General features: G+C 38.3%; 2 protein-coding genes across 10 annotated transcripts in view; one reads left to right on the forward strand and one right to left on the reverse strand.

The window, feature by feature from the left end:
* PAQR3 (progestin and adipoQ receptor family member 3) overlaps window positions 1-22,571 on the forward strand; it is a 32,904-nt gene extending 10,333 nt beyond the window's left edge. The window contains exons 3-8 of one of the 6 annotated variants that reach the window (XR_011502168.1): window positions 4,330-4,485; window positions 7,911-8,108; window positions 10,331-10,421; window positions 13,364-13,512; window positions 16,804-16,932; window positions 22,435-22,565. Coding sequence is in view for 5 of the 6 variants with exons in the window: in XM_014836302.3 (XP_014691788.1) it covers window positions 4,330-4,485; window positions 7,911-8,108; window positions 10,331-10,421; window positions 13,364-13,506 (588 nt within the window). In the remaining variant the exon portion in view is untranslated. Of the gene's footprint in view, window positions 1-4,329; window positions 4,486-7,910; window positions 8,109-10,330; window positions 10,422-13,363; window positions 16,115-16,803; window positions 16,933-22,434 lie in introns of those variants that run through there. The other 5 variants (XM_014836302.3, XM_014836300.3, XM_070505575.1 and 2 more) reach the window with 5 other exon arrangements.
* Window positions 17,682-27,168, reverse strand: part of BMP2K (BMP2 inducible kinase) — a 121,680-nt gene continuing 112,193 nt past the window's right edge. For all 4 annotated transcript variants that reach the window (XM_044766204.2, XM_044766206.2, XM_070505573.1 and 1 more), the window contains one exon: window positions 17,682-23,903. In XM_044766204.2, the coding sequence (XP_044622139.2) occupies window positions 22,465-23,903 (1,439 nt within the window). In that variant the 3' untranslated portion in view covers window positions 17,682-22,464. The remainder of the gene's footprint in view (window positions 23,904-27,168) is intronic.

A 27,168-nucleotide genomic window follows, 5' to 3' on the forward strand; every position in this document is an offset into this window, starting at 1 on the left:
CATCTTAACAAGTAAGCAACCTTAAAGCACACCTAACTGAACTGGAGAAAAAAGAACAAATGAAGCCCAAAGTCAGCAGAAGGAGAGAAATAATAAAAATCAGAGCAGAAATAAATACTATTGAAACGAAAAAGGCAGTAGAAAGGATCAATGAGACAAAGAGCTGGTTTTTTGAGAAGATAAATAAAATTGACAAACCACTAGCCAGACTTACAAAGAAAAAAAGGGAGAAAGCTCAAATAAACAAAATCAGAAGTGAGCGAGGAGAAATAACAACAGACTCTGCAGAAATACAACAGATTATAAGAGAATACTACAAAAAACTATATGCCAACAGAATGGATAACCTAGAGGAAATGGATAAATTCTTGGACTCCTACAATCTCCCAAAGCTCACTCAAGAAGAAGAAGACAATTTGAACAGACCGATCACAAGGAAAGAGATTGAAACAGCAATTAAAAACATCCCAAAGAATAAAACCCCAGGACCAGATGGCTTTCCTGGGGAATTCTACCAAACGTTCAGAGAGGATTTAATACCTATCCTTTTCAAGCTATTCCAAAAAATTAGGGAAGATGGAACACTTCCTAACACATTCTATGAGACCAACATCACGCTGATACCAAAACCTGACAAGGACACCACGAAAAAAGAGAACTACAGGCCAATATCACTGATGAACATAGATGCAAAAATTCTAAACAAAATTTTGGCAACCAGAATTCAGCAATTCATCAAAAGAATCATACATCAGGATCAGGTGGGATTCATACCAGGGACACAGGGATGGTTCAACATCCGCAAATCAATCAACGTGATACACCACATCAACAAACTGAGGAATAAAAACCACATGATCATCTCAATAGATGCAGAGAAGGCATTTGACAAGATCCAACAGCCATTTATGATAAAAACTCTGAACAAAATGGGCATAGAAGGAAACTACCTCAACATAATAAAGGCCATATATGACAAACCCATAGCCAACATCATACTCAATGGGCAAAAACTGAATGCCATCCCCCTGAAAACAGGAACGAGACAAGGATGCCCTCTGTCACCACTCTTATTTAACATAGTACTGGAGGTCCTGGCCAGAGCAATCAGGCAAGAAAAAGGAATAAAAGGAATCCAAATAGGGAGGGAAGAAGTGAAACTCTTGCTGTTTGCAGACGACATGATCTTATATATAGAAAACCCCAAAGAATCCATTGGAAAACTGTTAGAAGTAATCAACAACTACAGCAAAGTTGCAGGGTATAAAATCAATTTGCATAAATCAGTAGCATTTCTATACTCCAGTAATGAACCAACAGAAAAAGAACTCAAGAATACAATACCATTCACAATCACAACAAAAAGAATAAAATACCTTGGGGTAAATTTAACTAAGGAAGTGAAGGACCTATATAATGAAAATTACAAGGCCTTTCTGAGAGAATTGGATGACGACATAAGGAGATGGAAAGACATTCCATGTACATGGATTGGAAGAATAAACATAGTTAAAATGTCCATTCTACCTAAAGCAATCTACAGATTCAACGCCATCCCAATCAGAATCCCAATGACATTCTTTACAGAATTAGAACAAAGAATCCTAAAATTCATATGGGGCAACAAAAGACCCCGAATTTCTAAAGCAATCCTGAGAAAAATGAACAAAACGGGAGGCATCACAATCCCTGACTTCAAAACATACTACAAAGCTACAGTAATCAAAACAGCATGGTACTGGTACAAAAACAGGTGCACAGATCAATGGAACAGAATTGAAAGCCCAGAAATAAAACCACACATCTTTGGACAGCTTATCTTTGACAAAGGAGCTGAGGGCATACAATGGAGAAAAGAAAGTCTTTTCAACAAATGGTGCTGGGAAAACGGGAAAGCCACATGTAAAAGAATGAAAATTGACCATTCTTTTTCACCATTCACCAAAATAAACTCAAAATGGATCAAAGACCTAAAGGTGAGACCTGAAACCATAAGGCTTCTGGAAGAAAACGTAGGCAGTACACTCTTTGACATCAGTATTAAAAGGATCTCTTCGGACACCATGCCTTCTCAGAGAAGGGAAACAATAGAAAGAATAAACAAATGGGACTTCATCAGACTGAAGAGCTTCTTCAAGGCAAATGAAAACAGGATTGAAACAAAAAAACAACCCACTAACTGGGAAAAAATATTTGCAAGTCATATATCTGACAAAGGCTTAATATCCATAATATATAAAGAACTCTCGCAACTCAACAACAAAACATCAAACAACCCAATCAAAAAATGGGCTGGAGACATGAACAGACATTTCTCCAAGGAAGATATACTGATGGCCAATAGGCACATGAAAAGATGCTCATCATCGCTGATCATCAGGGAAATGCAAATCAAAACTACACTAAGATATCACCTTACACCCATTAGAATGACAAAAATATCTAAAAATAATAGCAACAAATGTTGGAGAGGTTGTGGAGAAAAAGGAACCCTCATACACTGCTGGTGGGAATGCAAACTGGTGCAGCCACTATGGAAAACAGTATGGAGATTCCTCAAAAAATTAAAAATAGAACTACCATGCGATCCAGCCATCCCACTACTGGGTATTTATCCAAAGAGCTTGAAGTCAGCAATCTCAAAAGTCCTATGCACCCCAATGTTTATTGCAGCACTGTTTACAATAGCCAAGACATGGAAGCAACCTAAGTGCCCAGCAACAGACGAATGGATAAAGAAGATGTGGTACATATATACAATGGAATACTACTCAGCTGTAAAACAGAACAAAATCATTCCATTTGCAATAACATGGATGGACCTTGAGGGAATTTTGTTAAGTGAAATAAGCCAGCAAGAGAAGGATAATCTGTGTATGACTCCACTCATATGAGGAATTTAAAACTATGGACCAAGAACAGTTTAGTGGATACCAGGGGAAAGGTGGGGTGGGGAGTGGGCACAAAGGGTGAAGTGGTGCACCTACAACATAAGTGACAAACATTAATGTACAATTGAAATTTCACAAGATTGTAACCTATCATTAACTCAATTAAAAAAAAATGAAAAAAAAAAAACTCCTTGATGTGTAGGACTTTTCATAGTTGTATCATGAAGAAGGCTGCTTGACATTCCTTAATGGTTCTGTTTCTCAATATGCTACTTTTTCTGTCGACCTCCAGTAAACATGGGCACAGCTTTATTTGTGTCCTTGATAAATGCCAGATCAACCTTTTAAGATCCCGCTCAGGTGGCAACTTTTCTATGGAGCTCCTTTCCTCCCACCGTTCCCACCCCCAAAATGTACACATACACCCACAGACCCAGGACCCTCCCTCCTCTATTTTCTAATTGTGCTCTGTGCTGATTGTTCTTACTGGACTTCCTACATCACCATTTGTTTACTTGTCTCAGGAAAATCTCTTTGAGAGTAAAAGTTTCATCTTTGTATCCCCAGTACATGATACATGGCAGGCATTTATTTAATGGCTGGAGGGGAGTTCAGCCATAGAAACCTTATAAATCTTCAGAGGAGCTGATGAGTCAGATTAGCTTTGCTCTCGATTTGGCAACATATAAAATCAGCATAAGTCATTATTATTTTTTCTTGGCACAACAAAGTCATATTTAATTTATAACTTAAAAGTAAACTCTATACAATGATGTCTCCTACAGACATGAAAAGTCTTTAAGTGAAAAAAGCAAATTGCAAAGCAGAATATAAAATGTGATTCCATTTGATTCATTTTAAAAAGTATCTATAGTGTGTTTGTGTGTGTATGTGTGTAGACTTCTGTATCATAGGTGTTTGGTATGTTTGTTGAAAGTATCTGGGAGGACACATAACAAATGTCATTAGCGGCTAGTGCTGGGGAATAGATTGAGTAGGAGGGGCTTATTTTTTTACATCATACAATTCTGTGTTCTTTGATTTTTTTTTAAGGACATATATTACTTCTGTAGTAAGTACTTTTTAAAAAGGAAGGTTATTCATGGATCAAAACAAGCTTCAGTTGATATTTTAAAAACATTTATATTGTGTAATCTTCCCACTACTGTGCTATTCATTTAAAATTTTTGTTAGAAAATACCTATCATTTTAAATTTGTTTTTTTTACAATTGTATCCCCATTTCACTCCTGAGGAAACTGAGGCTTAGAGAAATGGCATAGCTTGTCTGACTCTTAAGGCACAAAGCTAGAACTCAAGCCCGGGACTGTTGGCTGCAAAGCCTGGGCTCAACCTAACCACTTGCCTGAACATCACATGTGAGTTGCCTTTCATTTCTTTTTGTTTCCTTTTGCTAAGATTTGTTTTATTTTCCATAGGTCTGTATGCTTTGCTCTGTGGGTTATCATCTTTTCTCCTGCCATCGATCAGAAAAAACTTGTCGAAGATGGATGGCATTAGATTATGCAGGAATTTCTATTGGAATACTGGGCTGCTATGTCTCCGGAGTATTTTATGCGTTTTATTGTAATAATGTAAGTGACTTACAACATTTTCCATTCTACCTTTCATGTAGGTCTTGGGTTTTCTTGCTGTGGTTCCTTTGAACTTCTGAATAAGCACATAATTAACTTATAGAAGAAATAGAAGAGTCTTGTATAGGCATAAGCTCATTTTTCAAAAAGGCTCTGTGATCTCTAACGTCTGTTATCAGTTCCATACTCATTTTACTAATTTTCTTTTTTTTTTTTTTTAAAGATTGGCACCTGAGCTAACAACTGTTGCCAGTCTTTTTTTTTTTTTTCCCCTCTGCTTTTTCTCCCTGGATCCCCCCAGTACATAGTTGTGTATTTTAGTTATGGGTCCTTCTAGTTGTGGCATGTAGGACGCCGCCTCAGCATGGCTTGATGAGTGGTGCCATGTCCACGCCCAGGATCCAAACCAGTGAAACCGTGACCCGCCAAAGCGGAGCATGCGAACTTAACCACTTGGCCACGGGACCAGCCCCATTTTACTAATTTTCCATTGGAATATGTATAAAGTTATTTTCTGTAACTTAATGTAAACATTAAATTTTAATATTTCCACTAAATTCATATAGCTACATGGTTCCTCAGACGCGCATTACATATCTTTTATTTTTGTGTTTGTAGAGTTGAAGTTAAACAAAGGTAGTGCTTAATAAAATTACATTGCTGGCTTCTGCTTTCCATTTTCCTTCTTTTATTCCACTCTCAGTCAAATAAAATAAAGGAAGGTATATCTGTGAGTGTGTTGACCTGTATTCTTCTGTAAGAAATATGTTTTCCTTTCCTTAGTCTTATAGTTGGAGGTAGGCCTAGAGACAGACCAGATGGGTAGTATCTTTAATAAATATGTGTCTGTTCTGAGTTCTAGATCAACTCTGCTTTCTGACCCTGTCACAAAAGTCAGTTTTTGCCTTGTGCAAAGCAGCATTTGAAACACTATGATCAGATTATAAAGTACCTGACCTAAAAATGTTGGCCAGCCAAGCTGTGGAATATAACCACCTACCTCATCACCTCATGTCCCAGCCAAGAAGGCACACTGAGTCTTCCCGGGGGCTCAGTACACCTCAGGCCCTCCCATTCAGAAAGTCTCCATCAACCCTGCTCTTTTCCTCCTGCTCTCCTGCCATACGCTTTTTGTTTTCTTTTGTCCTTTTAGTTCCTTCCCTTTCAGAGCCAAGAGTGAGCTGCTCTCTCAGGGACTACTAGTATACCTACTAGTTACTTGTAGTCCTCTTCAAAAGGAATAGAGCCTGTCCTCCCTGAGCCCTCTCCATGTAGCAGTGCTCCAAGTCATCATCCACAGCCTTTGTTTCCTGCCATGCAGTATCCTCTAACTATTGGGAATTCTTAAGTAGGACCTTTGTCTCTACACAGTAACAGAGAAAACTGTCAACATAGCTGGAGTGTAAAACTAACAAAGAGAAAAATCATAAATTTGTTTTGAATGTAAGAGCATTATTAATTGTAGCCTCTTACACATGACCCATTTGCTTTTTAGGCCTAATTACTTTGAAACATAAGCATATAATTAAATACATATGCAATTAACTTTGTTTTAGATTGATTGGATTTCAGTTGTAAACTCTACTCATGTCTGCTGAACTTTCACAACTTGTTCATTTTGTATAAAACTGTTTACATCTTTAAAAAACTTACAGGGAACATGCGATAACTAGGAGCTTGTGAGTGCAGTCATGTAATACTTGAATTATTTTGCTGATCTTATTCTATATTTCTCTGAAGCCTGTTTTCTGTTTACCCCTTCCTAAACATATCTGATAATCAAAAAGACTAGTGAGACACTTACGCTAGAAGTCTAAGGTAGATTAGAAAGGAAAGAGAGCTACTGGAGTAATACAGTCCAGGAGCAATTAAAGGAAAAATTGTCTTCCCTCTGGTATTTAATAATTTCTAAATATTCAGTTGCTGTGGTGGCTCTTTGCCTTTTAAGGAACACAGGCTGCTTTGAGAATGGGTTCGAAACCTGTGGACCCTCATCCAGGAGGATGTACTCATTTGGGCACAAACTAACCAAACACTTTGACGTGTGATTTCAAGAAGCTAATAGCCCCACAGAAGTCCTTGGAGACCAGGTTAAGAACTCTGTCCCGTGTGATACTAACTTTTGAGCTTGAAGACCAGCTCTTCAACTGCCCATTTAGGTACCTAAATATTCTCTAAGCCCTTCAAACTTAATACATTTTAAAATGAACTTTCTTTCACGCTTCCGCATTCTCTCTCCCCAACCCAGACGGCACACCTGGATCATCTTTGTTCATTCGCTGCATTAGTCGAAGCCTCTCGTCCTAGAACCAGTTAAGACATCCTCTACTGCCCTCTGACATACCTGGTCAACAATTAAGACTTTAGTTTATTGCAAAAATGTCTTCCTGAATCTGGTGTTTACATCTGCCTTCATTGTTCAACAAGAGTCCAAGCTCCCCATTCTCTCTTTGAATCAATTATTCTAATATCTTCTAGCTGGCTTCCTGTCACCTCTTTCTTTTTTTACACTGATCTCAGAATTATATTTCTAATAAGTCAATTTGAAAAACAACGATGTCATCTCATTCTTAAAGAACCTTGTCATTGGGCCAGCCCCAGTGGCCTAGTGGTTAAATTCAGCGTGTTCCACTTTGGTGGCCTGGGTTTGGTTCACAGATGCAGACCTATACCACTCTGTTAGTGGCCATGCTGTTCTCGCGGCCCACATACTAAAAAATAGCAGAAGATTGGCATGGACGTTAGCTCAAGGCAAATCTCTCAGCAAAAATAAGCAGAAGAAGAACTCTGCTATTCCCCCATTGCCAACATGGTAAAGGTCCAAATACTTAGCTTGACAATATACCTGCCTTTCAGCCTCTGTTCTCAGAGCTTTCCTGCTGCATGTGCTGTTTCTTTTCCTTGAGAGCTCCGTCTCCCACAAAATCTTATGTATTCCTTAGGACCCAGCTTAGCTGCCATCTCCTCTGTAAAGCATTTTTTTAGCTTCTCCAGGTAACATTAATTGCTCCCTCTTCTGTGGTTCTATAACATTCTGTTTATAACTCAGTTACAGTACTGTTAGATTATAATCATTTGTTTACATGTCTGCCCCCCGATAGTCTATGAGCTCACCCACTGGGAGAGGCCATGTCATAGTCATCTTTGTTTCTACAGGACTTAAATTGTCCCTGGCATAGGATAGGTACTCAGAAAATGCTTTTGCATGAATAAGTGTGTCCTCTGCCAGCCCACCTTGGAATTGGGTTTGTCATCCTAGGAAACCTGACAGTTGTATGGGACATGCATTGTTTTAAGGAAGGAAGGTAATCATGTTTAGAAATGAAAATACCAAGTACATAGAGTTTGGAATGTATAATGTCCTGGCCAAAATTACTCTTTTTCTTTCCTTATCGTTAATAGAATCTGATTTCCTTTTGTTCTAGTATTGGCGCCAAGTGTACCTGATCACAGTGCTTGCTATGATCCTGGCAGTGTTCTTTGCGCAGATTCATCCCAATTACCTCACACAGCAGTGGCAGAGGCTCCGTTCCGTCATCTTCTGTTCTGTTTCGGGCTATGGAGTGATCCCTACTCTTCACTGGGTTTGGCTCAATGGAGGGATCGGGGCTCCTATTGTGCAGGTGGGTTGAGTGTAGTCAATGTTTTTCCCATTCTTTTGTTCTTTTTCAGTTTTATTCCTTTTGCGTAAAGTAGTGTAATCAAGCCAAGTGAGTGGGTCTTTGTTACTTGAGAGCATATTGATGCCATAATTTTCACATCTATATAAATGAGCATACCTTGCAGAAATAGAAGTCTGACTACTGTTTTTTCTGAGATATGTCTCTGTGAAATGATACATTCTTAGTTCTCTTTCTGGTACCATTAGTGTGTAAATACCCAAGTGCTTATCTGTGGAGGACAACTCGCAAGCTTCCAGCTTTGTCAGCTGGGGCAGGGATAATGCCAGTGATAACACAAAAACGGAAGTCAGAGCAGTTGATTTATTTGCTTGATTGGAGGAGGAGGAGTTGGGAAGGATTTTTTCTTGGACCTGTTGGGTTTGAGGTGCCTGTGGAATGTAGAAGTGGAAATAGGGTCTGGCCTTTAGGTCAGAGCTTGAGACTAGTGATAAAGACTGAAAATCATTATTGCATTGGTAGCTGGAGCCATGGGAGCATATTCCACCCACCAAGGAAAATATATCAAGAAATAGAAGAGCTGTTAGGTTAGGTGTTCTGGGGGAGCAGTTGGAGTGCATCAGGAAGAACCTCAGTGAGAACTCCTTGGCGTTCTTGAGAAGGGGATTCCAAATAAGACTTAGGTTCTTAGAGATCCATATAAAATGCTTTAAGCATGCACTAGAGAGTAAACTTGAGAATTTTTAACATAAGTAAATATACCAAGAAATCACAAACACTTGTTGCAATGGGACCTTATCTGGAATATGAGAACTTAAATGCAAGTTTTAGTCAAGAGAATCATATTGTTTTAGAAGAGGGGAACTAATAGTTAGCTTACATATATACTTTTATGAAATTGGCAGCAGTGTGGTGGAAAGCATTTGGGTATAAAAGGGTATAAAACTAAAAAGGACATTCTGTGATATAGTGAATCTGGCCACTTTGCTAACTTGAGGACAAGGGTGATGCTGTCTTCATAAGATGAGAAAATTGAGAGAAAGGTGAGACAGTAGCAGTGAACTTGAGTGATCCTTGTATCTGTAAAAACATCATTTTTCTGACATTTTTGATTCCCTGAAAATAAGTAAAGAAAATAGAATGAGGAACTGCTACTCTAGATTTCACTCTAACCAGAAATGAATAACTGGTTATGGACAGAAAAGTGACCAAAATTTTGGGATGAGGTAAATACATCCCTTTTAAGTTTATAATAACAAAGAAAGAGAACCAGACGCCTTAAGCCAGTGCATTTTAGAGAAATTCAGAAAAAAATGGCAACTCTCCTGTGTTTAGAAATCTTAGACTAGAAATACGGCTTAGGAAGACAATGGTCTTCAAGGCCAGAGAGCTGATGTCACAGATCGTTGCAGTGAAGAAGTAGAGGGAGACTTCCAGAGAAATTCCCCAATAAGCTCTAATTTTAAAAAGATGGAGAGTGAGGAACTTAACCAAAGGTGAAAAGTCCCAGATGGGCTAATCCTGGGAGGTAGGGTAGAGTTGTGTTCTGGAACGTTTGAGAAATCTGAGGTTGATTAGCCTGAAAATATAGGATTTAGGGAGGGCCGTGATAATTCTCGGATATTTGTCAAGGCAAGAAAAGTAATTTGTCTTTATTTTTTAAATGGCGTCTTGGTAAGTTAGGTTTATAACGAGAATTAGGAACAATATGTATAAATTATAGCTGGCTGATTTTTTAGGGCAAGGAAAAGCTTTCCAACAGAGCTGTGAAGTGGGCTGCTTCATATAGTAGTATTCAAGAGGACCATTGGGGATGGTGGAAGAGATTTTCTTGTTGGGCCAAACCTCTTGGGTCTTTTCCAGCCGAGAGTCTCTGGTCTTTAGTCTCTATTATTCACCTGTTAACTGCATTCCCATACGTACTCCCCCCGTGCACCTATATTGTAGATGGAGTTGGATGCAGTTTGGGACCTTCAGCCATGTCCAAGGTCTGACTCCCTTATACCCTAAACATTACGGCACTCTGTGCTCCACTCTCATGGACTGCTTCCTGCAGTGTTGAGAGCAGGGTTTCTGTTACTGGAGACTGTCTACAAAAGCAATTGAGATTTAGTAGGCTTAAATTCCACCTATGAATTCAACCTAATCTATAAATAAATTCATAATTAATTGGGAATTTAGTCACTATAGGAAGATCTGTGAAAAAAATACGTTTTGCTTTTCAGGACTTTGCACCCCGTGTAATTGTGATGTATGTGATTGCTCTTCTTGCTTTCCTATTCTACATTTCCAAAGTTCCAGAACGGTACTTTCCAGGTAGGTATTGCTTTTGTAGTGATTTTGTAACTTTATTCTAAATATATGGTAGAGATATATGCTTCAGAGCATCAAAACTTAGATTGATTTTTTCAATATTATTGATTATAGAACAGCTCTCCTATTCTTGAATATCTAAAACTGTAACTTTCAAAAGCCTTTCACAAACTTATCCTTTCATCCTCTCCATATGAGTTGAGTCCAGTAGATGGGATTTCCACCATTTCATGATTATTAACTAGTGACAATCAGAAGACTCCCAGCCACTGCTTTTTTTCTGGAGCACTAATTATCAATTACCATTTACTTTTTTATATACCAAAGTATTCTTAAAAATTAATTTATATATGAAGAGATCCATGAAACAAGAAATAAGACAAGAGACATAGGAAAATAAGAAGATAATGAAAAGAAGCCAGGTTTAGGATCACTTCACAAAATATCCATCATAAGGTTCTATGAAATAGATAAAGGCCACCAATCTGGCTTCCAATTTCCTGGCACTCAGACTAAGAGGAAAGTAATATAAGTTAAGGGTCTTTATGTCCCCAAGATATACACAAGCTAGTAACTCGAGGACAGATTTCCCTGCTTCTTCAGTGCAGAGATAAATTTTATGATGGAAGATAAGAGGACACTGGTAAAGTGAATAGTGTTCTCCAAAACATGTATATGCTTGTTTAGGAACCTCTGGACTCATGACTACTTGGGTTCAAATCTCACGTTGGCCACTGCCTAGCTGCAAGAGCTAATGTTACGTAAGCTTTCTCAGCTCTAGTTTCCTTATCTGAAACATGGAGATAATACTTTCTCTCATGGGATTATTGTGAGGATAAGATGAGAGAAAGCACATGAAACATAGAGCACAGTTCCTCACAAGTAGTAAGCACTTAGTAAATGTTAGCAATTATTATTTTGATGACATCCCTCAACCCCAGTCCCAGAAATGAAACGTAGTTTAGTAGGGGACTGGATGATGCCAGTCCAGGTGAGCTGTGGCTTGAGTAAAGAATAGCAGAGTACATAAAGCAGCGACTTTTTGGTTCTGAGGTCTAGAGGTAGGGGCGTAGTTTAAACTCAAACTGCAAGCTTGTCCCCCCTTTCTTCTGGGTTCACAATCTCTTCCACAGTGACTCAAAGGCAGAATTGTGCCACTCGTCACGTGTGTTGGGGAGGAAGAAAGGATGAGAAACCCTGATCTGGAGAATGAATAGACCACAGAACTTCAGGCATTCCCTCTGTGCACTTGGTTTGACACCACTAAGTTTTAAATAAGAATGGAATACAAAGAAGAACCTGAGTGTAAACGTTAGGATTTGGGAACTTAACTAGGATATGTCCCTGACTTGAAGACCACCCCATCCTCCAGGCAGGGCCAGAATTTTCCTCAGAAAACAGTTCTGGTAAAATAGATTTTGTATCACTTTATTAATAATTCTTTTATTATTGATTTCTCCTTCATCACGATACATTTAGAAAATGAACCATGAAACTTCTCTGCACTATGTGATTATGGCAATGGTGTTTTTAGGCCTTAAAATATTCAGATCAGAAGTTCACAACTGTTAATATAAGACACCTATAAAAGGTCAAATGTGACATAACTCAACTTTTCTCCAGGATGAACTTGACATAAAATGTGCCCCATGTAGCTGCATGTGTAGTGGAGTACTGATGAATTTGAGCAGTGGAGCTATGGAGACCGTAAAAAATGGAAAGTCTTTACAGATAAAAGTGATATTCATGAGTGCATGGCTTAGAAACCTTGCCTGGCCAGTCCTCATTGATGACCTGGCTGTAAAGAGAAACACATGCAGTGGTGGTGAGATGGTGGGTGAATACTGTGAAATCAAAAAACTTAAACCTAAGCACTTACTTTTGGCTTAGATTAAATTTTTAAAAATACATGAACATCACAGTGGTATTTGATGGGTCCAAGATTTCCCAAGGCATCCGTGGACACAATTAAGTGGATCTGTGATACTTCTATTAGAATATAAGCAATTTTCTTTGTAATCCTCTGTATTTCGTGCTTTTCAAAATGAGTCTGTGGGGTTCCCTAGACAGTCAGATTCCCTGGCACCAAAAAAGGCTAAGAACCCCTACAGAAAGGATTCTGTTGACTTATACTTTAAAATCTACAGAGCGTACCAATTATTATTCTTGGTAAGAAAAGACAGAAGATTAGAGAATATTTACATCACAGGACTATAGAAGCACAGTTAGTAAGAAAAAGATATTTACATTTAAATTTCTATGGCTGTGTATTTTGTTATTTACTTATTTTTCAAGAAGCTTCCCACATGTGAATTACTTAATCTCCTTGGAATTTAACCTTTTCCACAAAGAGAAATTAAATAGTTCTCTTAGTTGTGTATGAACTAATCAACCTTAGTTAATTAATCCATTAGTAATTACATTTTTAAGATTATTCCATTAGTCTGATAGCACAAGATTCAGGTCTAAACTGTCTCCTTACACACCTGCTTGAAATAAAAAGTGCTTCTGGCAGGCATGTATCCAAATACAACGGTGTATCCCCGTCATACCTAACTCACTCCATGATTTGTAGCCCTCATTTCTTTTGCTTCTTTCATGTAATGTCTTTTCTTAGCAGATATATAAGTTGAGACATGGAGACAAAAGGTCAAATTCCCGAAATTAACTAAGTTAGATTTTGAAAACACACTTGGAATAGTATTTCTGAAATTCACCAGTGTACTTAACGAATAAAATCTTAAAATTAGACTCAAATATGAATTCATCCTTTTTTAAAAACATTTGGGTCTAAATTAATCTCCAGTCCATCTCAAGGTGCTCTGAGATTGCCAAAATCTTTTTGCTGCTAAGCCATATTTACAAGGCCAGAGATGGAAATATATTTTTATATTAATATCAAAATATCACAATCAATATTCTTTTCTTTCTACCTTCCCTTCTAGGACAACTAAACTACCTCGGATCAAGCCACCAAATATGGCATATCCTTGCAGTAGTAATGTTATACTGGTGGCATCAGTCAACAGTATATGTCATGCAGTACAGACATAGCAAGCCTTGTCCTGACTATGTTTCACATTTGTGAATTCAGGTATGGCCACCTGGTGTATTCAGTTGTTAAGCAATATATAATGGGGAGTTGTATACCCCACTATTTCTAACATTCCCATTCGTTTTTTCCTTTTTCCTTTTGTTTAATATATCATGAGTAATACTTTATAAAAATGGAAAAATATACTCGGGGATCTGTAATAGTAACTGCTTTACTGGCCCTTAAAACTACTAATTTGCTGCTTGTACAGAGAGTGAAAATTAGTTGGCATTCGTAAGAAACATCTGAATAACAATGAATGTGAAACCAGTGTAGAAGTAGTATTCGTTTTACTTAACACCAGCTTAATTTCCTTAGGAAGGGCTCAGCTCCGTTACAAAATGGAGTCATCTTGTGATTACTCTAATAGAAGATATTTACATTAGATGATCAAGTTTAAGTGCCTGATAAAGGCAAGGGTTGTGATAGCCTATGCTTAACACAAGCCCAGATAGTGATTTGAATAATCACTAGCCTTTGAATACTTGTTTTTTGAGAAACTGGCACTTAAGATATTATTTCCTTTAGCTGTAGGTTCTCTTGTCCCTAGGAACATTGGATTTTTTAGTTTGCTAGAACAAAAACTTTAAGCCGTTTCTCCTTTAAGTTGAGAGAGGCATCGAGAAGAAGAAAAGAACTTGTGTTGTCATTTCCCATCAGATAAGAATCACTTTAAAACTGATTACATGATCAGGTGACAAATTCTGTGGTCTAATAACCAAGTTATTAGCCATTTAAGCTTTTTAATTTCAAATAATGTTATTTAATTCCATATAATAATTGAACTCTTGCCAGTGGATTGCAGGTTTTTGGTTCCAAAATTCCTGTAGCAGAAGAGCTTTTGCCTCTCTGAATTTGCAGTCCTAAATTTCCTGATGATAGGAGTTCCCAGCTATATGGGTGCTACTTTCAAGGCCGTAGAATCCAGATGGCCCAGTCTTGACCCTGGAATGAACCTTAAGCCTTAGAACGAAGTCACGCAGATGCCCCATTTGATGATGTACCTGTGCTGGAGTCTGTTTATGCACATGTTAGCGTTGTATTGATAACCCAAAGTATTGATATACACTCTCTGATATTAGGGCCTGAAACATTATATTTGCTCTTTATTGTATATACTTAAAAAATAGATCTCACTGCCCTATCATACAACATAAACACTCTTGTTCTTTGGTCTTTTGCATAAATTAAATCCCTTAAAGCAATCATTCATAAAAACATATGTTGTTTATTGGAATATAAAATAGTATCCAAATTTCTTAACGGGTTGATATGAGCTGCTTTAAATACTGGTATATCTTCAGATCATTGGAATTAATAAATATCAGAAGTGTTGATTGATGGGAAGCTTATTCCCAAAATGCCATTTGTACATCTGGTATTAGAAATATTACTTTAATGTGCCTCAGTTTATGCATCTGCAAAATTTTTATATTTCTTTTCAGTGTAGTGTTTTTGGAATATAAATTTCCCATGCTAGTATCTCAGCAAGGAGGATTTTCCCCAGTAGGTTAAGGGCACACTGAATTGTACCCATTATCATGATGGAATACTACTTTGAAAATGGTTATTTTACCTCATAAGACTACAAATTTGATCCATATGCTTAGTGATAGAAGATTTTGGTGTAATGATAATAGGATATTTTTCTTTAAAATATTGCTTATTGACTTACATGATATCATTGCTTTTAAATAGACGTTTTGTCATTTTGGCCAAACAGAATACACTGAATAGTTATAATTAATTTAAAAGTGAAGAAGTCTTAGTTATTTTAGGTCTGGCACCATTTTTATTATGAAATCTTCTCAAAATAAACACATAATGAACCTTAAGTTTCATTTTCTAATTTTTAAAAATATTCCTGGTTTTTGTTACAGTGTATGATTTAATACTTGCCATCTGAATTAATAGATAAAAAGAGCATACTGTGTTTAATATTTTTTTTAATTTAAAAGGCATACAGGTCTGACTGTAGGGAGAATTAAACCATGTAAACATTTCATCTTTTTATGAAAATGTTAAGTATTTTAAGAAAGCTGTCCTCTCATTTTTTTCTTTACTATGATGTATTTATTATAAAGTAGAGGATGAATGAATGTGGATTGCTGTCAACTATAAATACTTCTGTATATCAGCATTTATTGACCACCTACTGTGTGCACATCACTACTGGCAAAATTTTTAAGACATTGTTAACATTAAAGAATAACTATTTAAAAATTGCCTACAAATATGAGCCTTGTAATAATGTATACTTGTTATTTTTGTTTTATAGGTTTATTAAAATAAGATTAAAAGTACACTATTCAGCTACAGTACTAACAAGACTGGTTTTAATTTTACCAATGTGTAAACTATAAAAGCTCTTTACCTACAGACTTTGCAAGTGCATTTTAAAATTATCCATGGCTGTTTTAAATTGTTTATAGTGACTTATAAGGTTGTAGTTAACTCATTGAAGAGACAGTGATCTTTCTATTTAAAGCCATTTTCAGATAGCAAGATAGTGCTTGTCTTTTTTGTTATTACAGGGAGTGCAATTCAGTAAGCTGCATGGCAGAATATGTATTCTGTAAATAAACTGGGTTTACTACATACATTAAGTGCTGCTTGTCATTCTTCATAAAACATAACAGCTTCAACATCATGTTTTAGAATCAGGAATGAAGATTCAGGGACTATCTGTCACATCTTATGGCATCCCACCTGGACAAAGTAAGCGGGCTGAAGATTGCGATTGACTGGCGTAATCCTTTGCCCTGTGTTAAATGTCAAGGGGCAAAGCCTGCACTTCTGGATTGCTGCTGGTTGCTGAGCTGAGTAGGTCCATAGCCTCCCAAACTGTCAATCCCAGTAACTCCACCCCTGCCAAGGTGTGAGGTGAAGAATCAGCTGAGCTGTTGGCGGAGGGGCGGACGTGTCTTTTACATGCATTGTCCCCATAACTGTGTTTATACTGAAAAGAGGTACAGATGCTATTGAGTACTTATGTCCCCCGAAATTCTGTGTCATAGATCCTGAGGAGGGTAGCAAGGTAATGATGCAAAACTGAAACCGCCTTGAGAAAAGCTTTTCAGAAGGGAGAGGTAATGGCGGCAGGGGTCTCTCTCTTGTGAAAAGTGAAGCTTCCATCCCCGGAGGGCAGGAATGGCAGCCGCCATGGTTCTAGTCCTGCTCTATAAATCTGGGACGAAAAACACTACAGAACAAACGTGATTTCAGTAGTTCCAACCATCTGAAGCAAAAGTGAACTATCTCTTTTTAAATATGCAACAAATAATATTTCAGAAGCTCATGCCTTCAGTGTGAGAATATGAACTACCTCTTACATGTGATGCCGGAGCTGGACTTCCTTAAAGAGGGATTTGCTCTTCATCAAGTAGCTCTAATTGCGGCATCCAGTCTTCTCTAAAGAAGGTAACTCTAATTGAATTTGAACAGTGGTACATTCCACACTTCTTTTTTTATGTAACTTTTCTAACCATTTCCGCTATTTTGTTCCTCTGTGCTATTTAGTAAAAGGACACAAAACCCTTAATTTTCCACATAACTTTAGATAAATGTTACTAGTTCCAAAAAAAGTTCATTCATAACTAGTAAGATGAATCTCTCTACCAGCCAACAGTCTAAGACTCCAGTTTATCAAATAATTCATAAGATAACATTGCGATCTTGATGCCAAACTTCTCTGTCAATCCCATAAATGGGTTTTCTCTTTAACATGCTAAAGCTGCTTTTCTGACATAATCAAGGGTTACAATATTTACGCAACTGTTTTTTAACAGTTCTATGTTACCGGTTTTTAAGGAGTTTGAAAAATAAATTATACATAATGCAAAAACTATGCCAAACATTCAGAAAGTACTTCAAAGTCTTATGTTTTTGCCTTACCTTCGTCAGTGTAAGTCTCAGGAATTGTAGCGCCTGAACAAACTGTGCTATTAAGTGATGGTGGTGCAAAAATGCTAGGGCAAAATGGGTGTGCTCATTTACCTCCCAAACCGTGAGCTCCTTCAGAAGTGAGATCTAGTCTTATTCATTTTTCTGTTCCAATGGCTGGTGCATAATAGGTGCTTAAAGTCTGTGGTGTGAACAAAAGAACTGAACAGAAGTTTACATCCAAAACTTTTAATAAGACAAATAATGAAAAACTCTGAAGTCACTGATTATAAAGAATATGCAATCCATTTGGGATTTATTGCATTTAAAGAAAGCAGATTATTAAAACAGTAGGTATGATAAATACAGTAAGAAAATAACTTTAAATTTCAAACAAAACAAAGTAAATGAAGGACAGAATTCAGTCAATAAGAATAAGCAATGTAAAGGCAATAAAGTAGCTAAATCAGTTAGTGCTTAATTAGATCAAAGAAGGAAAAAGCAACTGATTCTTCCTCATGACAGTTTCCCAGCTAGATCTGAGGATTGAAGTTATTTAGAAAGTATGTTTTATAACAATTAGAAATATAATAAAGATGTAAATCAGGTTTATTAAAAGTTAAAGTTATTTGCTTAGTGGTACATAAAAGGCTTCAGAAAATTCAAGTTTAACAAAAAATGGAAGTGTAATCAAAGAAAGTGCACTTAAAGCTGTTTGTCAGCAATTAAAAAGTAGCTTACTATTACTATACTGGTTACTAGTAGACGACTTTTCAATCGCAAAGAGCGTAGTAATAACAATTCTCTTTCAAAAGTAGCACAACATATTTTTAAATAAAAGTAACCCCAAATGATGACCCTTTGCATTTTCATCTAATTCTTTTAGTGGCTTTTGCAAACCCTCACTAGAAGTGAATGTTCTTTTAGTAATGATTGTGGTTGCAATTCCTTTTAAAATTTAAAAATTCACATTAACTCTGCAGTAATGAGATGTGACGTGTGCATGCATGTATGTGTTTATATATTTATCTTAATATATAAACACCACTATGTATAAAAGTTTTCAAATAAACTATCATTTATGTTATTCTCACAGTAGATATGTCATCTCATTCTCACAGTAGATCTGTCAGCTCAATATTGGACCTAAAAATGACGAGTAATTTTGCTGAAAAGAAAAAGTTGACTGCACATTCTACATATAACAAATGTACCCAAACTCCTCAGAACTAGTGATATTAATACATGTGTACCTTCCAGCAATGCTTATGTGAAGTACCAAAATCTCAAATAAAGCAAGCAGAGTAGCCGAATAGTAAGAAAACTGCTCTGCCTGATGAACAGCGGAGTAGAAGAGTGGGCCCCATCTTAGTATTTTCCACCAGCAAGAGGACCACAATCTAACACTGTTAAACAATAAACAAGGTAGGAACAAAAGGTGCATCTATCTACAATTCCAAATAATGTCTTAACTGTGCCCAAATACACACAGGGAAGGGGCAGGTGAGTGGAAGAATTACACTATTTTCTGATAGATACTTCTGAATCGCTTCTGAACTAAGTATTCTAGTCGGTTAAATTTTCATCCAGCCTCCAACCTTTCCTCCTCCACCTAATATATATACCAAGCGACTCTTGTGTCTTAGCAGATACATTCTTCAATGCTATAAAAGCTGATCTTTTTAACACCAACATTTTGCGGAAGTGATAATATTAAAATAATTAAGTAAATGGTCCACTTTTTAAAAGATTACTCAAAATCAACAAGCATTATTAAAGCTGTTAGGACAAAATAACTTTGGCCTCAGATTTTTGCTAGCTTCATATTTTACTTCCCTTAGTGATGTTCAAGTATTACAGGTTTAGAGTTATGACTACTTTACATGCTAAAGAAGCACAGAGGACACCTGATTAATAATAGGAAAATAATTTTTCAACCTTCCTTCCTTAAACAGGAATTGGACCATCCTATTATAAAGCCAAACTTTTACTGAGTGCTGTGTGCCACGTATGTATCAGGCTCTTTCACATGCCTTGGGAGCTTTATTCTCCTAATTCTCATATGAGCATCAGCTGTGTGGAGTGACTTCCATCTTAACAGTAGAGGGAGGAGATGATGGAAAATGGAAAGCAAGCCTAATCCTGTCCTCCTTGGGAAAATGTCTCTTTTTCAACACAAAGGGATCTTCCCATTTCTATCCCATTGGGTCCCCTACTGAATCCTAAATGTTTCCTCTGAGTTATAATCTCAAAAGAGGAAAGTCACTGGGCTGTGATATAATAAACATAAGAATGTAAATGTTTTAAACAATGTTAAAGTTGTTTCCTTAGAATTTACCCAACATTATAAGCCAAAGTGTCTACATCAGTGTCTAAATCATTTAAAATTCAGTGTATTAAAAAGCACGTAAGCGAGGCCTTGGTATCAGATAGACTGTAGGTATTTCATGTATCCACCCCAAGGAGACCACACTAATCACCCACTACCACTTGTAAATTATGAGACTTATGAGGTCTAGCAGAGACCAAGGCCAAGGACTAAAATAGTCAAAGAAGCATACTGTGTACATGTCAACCAACAGATTTTCATTAAAAAAAAAAAACTGTTTGATACAAACCTACTGTAGTTCATGAATTTACTATGTGTAATCAACTCTTCACTTTGAAAAGAAAGTATCAGTTGAATCTACTTTGTAAAGTTTTAAAGAACATCTACTTAAGCATTTGCATTAGCAGTATTAATCAACCTGAGAATCAGAAAAAAAGGTGCAAACATAATATTTGCCTTTGGCACAAGGACAAGTAACTGGTGCAGTCGGGCTCTACAAGAATAGCTCTTTAGCAGTCTGTAATGCTTGGTCTGCCTCTGCTACACTGTGGTTCACATATTGCTTCCCCGTTTGTCCACAAATTTATATCTGATTGAAAAGATAAGAGGAAAGAGAAGCAATAAAAAATGAATATATGATTTAGTCACATATACTTTACTTCTGTCCAAGTTTAGAACTGTGAGAACAGGCAAATAGCTCATCCCAATTGGGGCACTATCATTAAGAGATTCTAATAAGATTACTCATATTGTTTAACTGGGTTCAGAGAGTTAATTTAAAATATATCAATCAAGGAGAGTGCCAGTTGATAAGACTTTCCACCCCTTTTTGTAAATAGCTTTAACAGTTCTAGAAACTTCTAAATGTTAATTTGATAGGGAAGGACAGTTAATTATAACTTAAAATAGCTGGAGGGCTGGCCTGGTGGCATAGTGGTTAAGTCTGCGCACTCCACTTTGGTGGCCCAGGGTTTGCTCATTCAGATCCCAGGCGCGGACCTACGCACCACTTGGCAAGCCATGCTGTGGTAGGCACCCCAATATAAAGTCGAGGAAGATGGGCACAGATGTTAGCTCAGGGCCAGTCTTCCTCAGCAAAAAGAGGAGAATTGGTGGTGGATGTTAGCTCAGGGCTAATCTTCCTCAAAAAAAAAAGAAAGAAAGAGGGGCTAGTGCAGTGGCACAGGGGTTAAGTTCGCACGTTCCGCTTCGGTGGCCCAGGGTTTGCCAGTTCGGATCCCGGGTGCAGACATGGCATGGCTTGGCAAGCTATGCTGTGGTAGGCATCCCACATATGAAATAGAGGAAGATGGGCACAGATGTTAGCTCAGGACCAGTGTTCCTCAGCAAAAAGAGGAGGATTGGCAGCAGATGTTAGCTCAGGGCTCATCTTGCTCAAAAAAGAAAAAAAAAGGAAAAAATAGTTGGAGACACAGGAAGCACAGATACTGTATTCACATTAATTCATATGTGTAATTCTATCTTATTAAACAATTTCTACAAAATCTCAAGTTTCTAATTAGGATTTGTGGTGTAGATAAAGGCGATTTGGTAGCTGGGTTCTTTTGACTAAAGACACCATCATCTAGCACAGTTGCTAGTCCCTCACCATCCAGCGCCTCACAGCCAACCTTAAGATCTTGCGTGTCAGTGCAGAGGTACTTGCAGCAGGATTTGCGAGTCCTGCCTATAAGGCTTTGTGGGTTTCACTGCTGTGCACTTTATTAAAACTACTCCACCCTCCAAACCTAACTAACAAGTTGTTGCTCACGACGTGGGGAATATTTGGTGAGGGTGGTAATTTAATAAAGTACATGATTAAATGCAACATGATTTTACATTGTAAACGTCTTAAAAACTCAGGGTTTCAGCTACGTATCTTTTTCCTGAAACAAAATTTCTGCGTAACCCTTGTCCTCCCAGTTTTCCAATAATCTGCTTTATTAGGGACAATGATTAATAAAAGTTTTGAGCAAGAAGCCATTTAAAAACAATATAAAGTGTTCCTCAAGTCCTCTTTTTTCTCTCTTCTGTTTTTTTTCTTTTACATTTTCCACACATCAGATACTTGTCTTAGTTTCTGTTCTAGGCTTCTATGCAGATATTCCATATTAATGGCACTTGTTTGTTAAAATGGAGCAGCTTTAGGCACAATCGTCAGTTACTTCTGGCTCTGCTCTGTAGAGAAAGGCCTAAGGACTCAATCTCTGCGCTCTCCAGATAAGAACTTTCTAATTCTTGACAAGAACTAGATTGATTTATTTTTTTAACATGGTGGAAATTAGAACAGACCTTAAAAAATCCACAAATCCAACTGGTGTTATGTACAAATAAGCTTAGTTTTAGATGCTGGGTGCTGGAATGAGTCTGGGATATGCACAGGAAAGTGACATTCTGTTATAAAAACCACGACGCCGCTTTCCAGTCCCTTTTCAGTGGCTACACAACTGGAAAGGGGCCACGTGCTCTCCCTGGATTTCTGTACGGTGATGTCGGTGGCTGAAACCCTGGCTTAGAGCTTGCAGTTTAGCTCCCTTTTCTCCCGTGTGGAAGAGACATCAGGTCACTACCCTGTGGAGAGATTTCCTTTTTCTATTTGGTTTATTTAAAAATCACTTATTCTGATTGACCTGTAAGAATGAATGATATAAAGAGCTATACAAATAAATTTTTTCAAATTGATAAAACTATTCATACTTTTTTTGAAACAGGAGTTAACACGAAGAGTCTGTCAGAAGTATCTACTGTTTAGAAGGAAATGGAGCAGCACCAAATGGGTCTAATTCGACTGATTGGGACTGTTGCGACTGATGTGAAGTGGTGCTTTGCACCACAAGTTCTGTAAAGGGCACGGCACCAAAATCATCCATTTTCAACGCATCTGCACTGTGGAATGACCCATGTAGTGAATTCGGTCTTGGCCGCCCAGGCAGGACGGGATTGTGTTCAGCACGGATGTCGCTCAGGCCCTGATGTGAAGGGTGCCACGGCAGGTCCGGAGGATGGAAGGGCTTGGCACCGAAGGGGTCCAACAGACTCTCCTCGGGTTGCAGGACATTCCCTCTGTCCTTCCCGTCAGTCAGTGCAACACTGATGTTCTCCTTGGAGTCTGAGATGGTTAAAAATTCATTGCTGCTTTGAGAGTCTCGGCGGCCCACTTTTTTGTGCCTGCGAGCCCGCTCTGGAGTGCGGTAGGTGGGCTTCACAGTCTTCTTTGTGCTAGTTGGCGTGCCATGATGCCGCTTCCCATTACTTTTGGACATATCCTGCTTGGTGCGCCTTTGGCGAGAAGACAGTTTCTGTAAGCTACGCTGTTTAACTTTTTGCTGCTGACTCCCAGTGATTTCCTCAAAGGGCACAAGTCCAAAAAGGTCCTCGTTGCTGCCACTTTTACTTGTTGATGTGGCAAAGGGCTGAAATGGAGTAGAGCCAAATATATCTACGCTTTTGGGACAACCAGGGAGAGTATGTGCTTCGGGCCCCACTACACGGCAGTCTTGTATATTCACCTTCTTGCTAAAGGGTGCCTTTGTGAATACATCAAATTCTTCTTGCTCTGGTCCCACAGTAGGAAAATGGATCTGCTGAGAGAGATTCTTTTCATTCTCTCCTTGTTGGGACTGTTGAGCACGCACTGCAAAGAAGGGGACAGCGCCAAATACATCAAACTCCTGTTTGGGAGTCTCCAGTGCAATATCAGAAGGCAGCTGGGTTGGGGTGAGGAGTGTTATATTGGGTTCTTGGATGGGTCCACTGCCAGGTTTGTCTCTGCAGACAGGGCTCACGTCACTGTACTTTGCTTTGGCCTGCTCATAATCAGAATCGGAGCTGTGTTTCTCCTCCTCTTCCTCATCTTCAGAATCCATGAGGAGAGGCCTGTGACCCAGATTTTCCGGTTCGGTATCGTCATCATTAAAATCTCCTTGCTCTCCCTGAAGAACTTCTTCATCCTCTTGCTCTTCCTCTTCACTGCTCTTGGGAGAAGGGGGATCAGATTCAAAATCACTTTCAGATTCGTCGTTCCCCTTTTGCACTTGACCCTGTACTGATGAATTCTCTGAGGCTTTCTTTCCAGTCCGGTGGTCTTTAGATACTGGACTGACTTTTCTATTCTTGATAGGGCTTGCAGTGCTGTTTTCTTGATTTATGGATGAATGTTCAATTTGCTTTTCAGGGGAACCTGAAGATTCAAAGAAAAATTATTATAGCTTTCCAATGCACTTCAAAAACCATTTGCACTAAACAACATGTACCAACACAAAGCATTACCAATCCCTCATACGAGCCCCCTTAGAGGAAGAAATAATGTCAATTCTTTGTCATTAGGCTTAGGAAATGCACTTGTCCTCAACTAGATGGCTACGTCCTTTAGTGCAGACAGATTTGTCTCCATACCCTACACAGCACCTTCTCATCTTAGGCCCTCACTGACAGCTAGGTTTTATTTACAGAACCCAAAACAGGACTCTGAATATAGTACACGAGCAAATTTTCTTCTTCCACCTTCAAAATAAGATTATTCAGCTAGTTGCCCCTACCTTAGATCCCACATTTACCAAACAACCTTCTGCTTATAATTCAACTCTATTATAAAGTTTTCCCATAGAGATCAACAAGCATGAATAGCTTGTCTGCTTAGTTATATGTCTCACTATAATTTTTTTAATTGGCATTCTGGTTTTTTGTCAACTAGAATCTTATAAGTTGGGTTAACATGAGTGCATCCCCATAGCCTCAACAAAGCTAAGGACCACGTCCTGAACTGGGACAGTACCAAGGACATCTGCCTTCTCTAGATAACACATCTTCCTTTAACTATCATAAAACTAGACATTGCATTAAAAGCATTCTACCTTTTAAAAAAATCTTAACTATCAGTATGTTCACTGTGTGATAAGTAATAAAATTGCATCGAACAAATATAATGCTTTACAATTTCACTGAATGGTATGTAAGAAAGAAAGATAGTATATTAGTTTACATGGAAATATACTGCCCTCCCAATACACTGGTATATTAAATTGACTTTCCAGAGGTAGGGATCAATTTGAATGGATCCAACCACATATCCATTGATTCCTTCCCTTTCTTTGACTAAGATCAAAGAGTTTCAAAACAATTAGCTAGAGTTGGAAGGGTAGTCTGTGGTCATGAAAACTAATTAGCTTATGATGGAAGGACCATTACGGTCTTGTTATTAACATGGTGGTCCCTATGGCATATGACACCTCTGAGTTATTTCTTTTCCTTTCAAAGTCAGCACTGTTGTCTTCCCACCTCTCTGACTATTCCTTCTTGGTCCTATTTTTAGAGACTTCTCTTTCCTAACATCTCCTTAATGTATGTTCCCCAGGCTTCTATCATTGGCTTTCTCCCTCTGCATGTCCTCCCCTGGGTCTTAACTTCTTGTGTGTTAACTGCCACATATACCATAATCACTGGATCTCTAATACTTACCATGAATACTTATCTTATTCATCTAACACTTATCATGAATATGTATCCTAGCATTACTTCAAATACAGTAATTTCAAAAGAGATCATCTTTCCTCTTCTGTGCTCCTCACCAGTTCCTTCTAAATTAGTGAACAACACTTCCGTCTACTAGTTCTGCAAAGCAGCAGAAATCTGGAAATCATCTTCCCTCTTCCCACCAGATAGTGTTTTCAAATCTCTTGAATCTGCTCCCTCCTCTCCCTCTGCCAGGTATCTCTTTCATTCCCTCCTTATCTCTCATCTGGCAACTCTTTAGCTTCTAAACTCGCCCGTCAGCCTCCACTCCCATATCCCTCAAACTGCTCCTCTACACCGACACCAGGATGACTCTTCATGTGGCCACTGCTTAAAACCTTTCCCTGGCTCTCTAAAGTCTCAGCCCTTAGCCCAGCACTTCTCTATCTGGATTCTGTCCGACCACATCTTTAGCCTCAGACCCTGATGTTTCCCATGGGTATCCTTCATTATAGCCACACCCAAACTCTCCCTACTCAAACTCAGACACCGAAGAGATTTGCATAAAGTTTTTTTGAGCTATCTTGCTATCCAACCTCTTAATGTTGGCTATCAGAAACAGGAACCTAGTAGATCTGGGTATCAAGGGGCACTGTGCTGTTTTAACATCTCTCTACCATTGTAATACCGGACCTCAGTATGAATCCCACTCCCACCTGACTTGCCTAGTGTACCTGGCTGTATTTCAAGACCCAGCCCATGTCACAGCCCTTCAGAGGCACTCCTCAAAAAATACCCATATTTGCTGGTCCTGATGAATCTAGTACAAGCCTTAACTGTAGCACCTATTGTACTGTATTACAGTTATTTGTTTGTCTGTTTTCCCTACTTGATTATGAGCTCTTAAACACAGGCCTATTTATCATTTACCTCATATATCATTCATCTCTATGCTAGCACTGTGCTCAATCAATATTTGTTGAATGAAACAATCAGCAACTACTCTGAGCTCATAGCTATGGACACGTAAGTATTCAATATACTCAGAATACAATAAAGAAAGTAACAGAAAAATAAACTTTACATTTGAGATGTTTTTGCCTCAGAATTCAGTCACTCACATTGTTTTATTTGATTCAACGAAACATTTTATAGGGCACTTTACTACATGCTGTATACACTGATCATACATTGGTGAATAAACAAACAGTCTCTGCCTTCAGGAGTCTACAATCCAGCGTGGGAGACAGAGAGTGTAAGTAAACTTAAATTGTGACGGGCGCTCTGAAGTAACAGGGCAGGGCGCAAATCCCGGGGCCAGGGGAAGGGGCGCATAAACCTGCTCCGGACAGTCAGCGGAGGCCTCCCGAAGGAGATGACAGTTAAGACTGAGCAGTGAGAAGGAGTCAGCCATGCAAAGGACAGGCAGAAAGCTGCTCCAAGGAAAGGCTACAGCAATGAGAAGGCCAATTCAAAAGAGGCTGGCATGTGTAAGGGACTGAAAATAGGCCAGTGTGCCTGGAGCACAGTGAGCAAGGGGAACACTGTAGCAGATGAAGTAGGAAAGGGGAAAGGACGTGGCTGTGAAGGTCCGTTTAAGGCCATGATAAGGAGTTTGGATTTTGTTCGAAATTCAGTGTGCAGTGGGAGGCCATTACAAGGCTTTATTTAAAATGGATGTCATGGTCAGATTTACATTTCAAAAAGATAACTCACAGCCATGTAGAAAAAGGACTGAAGAGAGGGGTGCAAAAGTGGGGAGAGTAGGGAAGAGGAAACTAGTAATTCAAGTTAGAGATGATGGTGCCCTTGGACGATGGTGGTGGCAGGGTAAATAGAAGTGGAAGAATTGGAGAGAGATTGAAGAGAAAAACTCTAGATGGATGGTAGTGCCATTAATACAAACAGTAAAGAGTGAGTTAATAAATTGGGAAGTAGAGGAGATGAACACAAATTTGGTTTGGGACACAACGCTTGAGGTATCTGTGAGACAT

This window comes from Equus asinus, chromosome 3 (assembly GCF_041296235.1).
Source record: "Equus asinus isolate D_3611 breed Donkey chromosome 3, EquAss-T2T_v2, whole genome shotgun sequence".
NCBI lineage: Eukaryota > Metazoa > Chordata > Mammalia > Perissodactyla > Equidae > Equus > Equus asinus.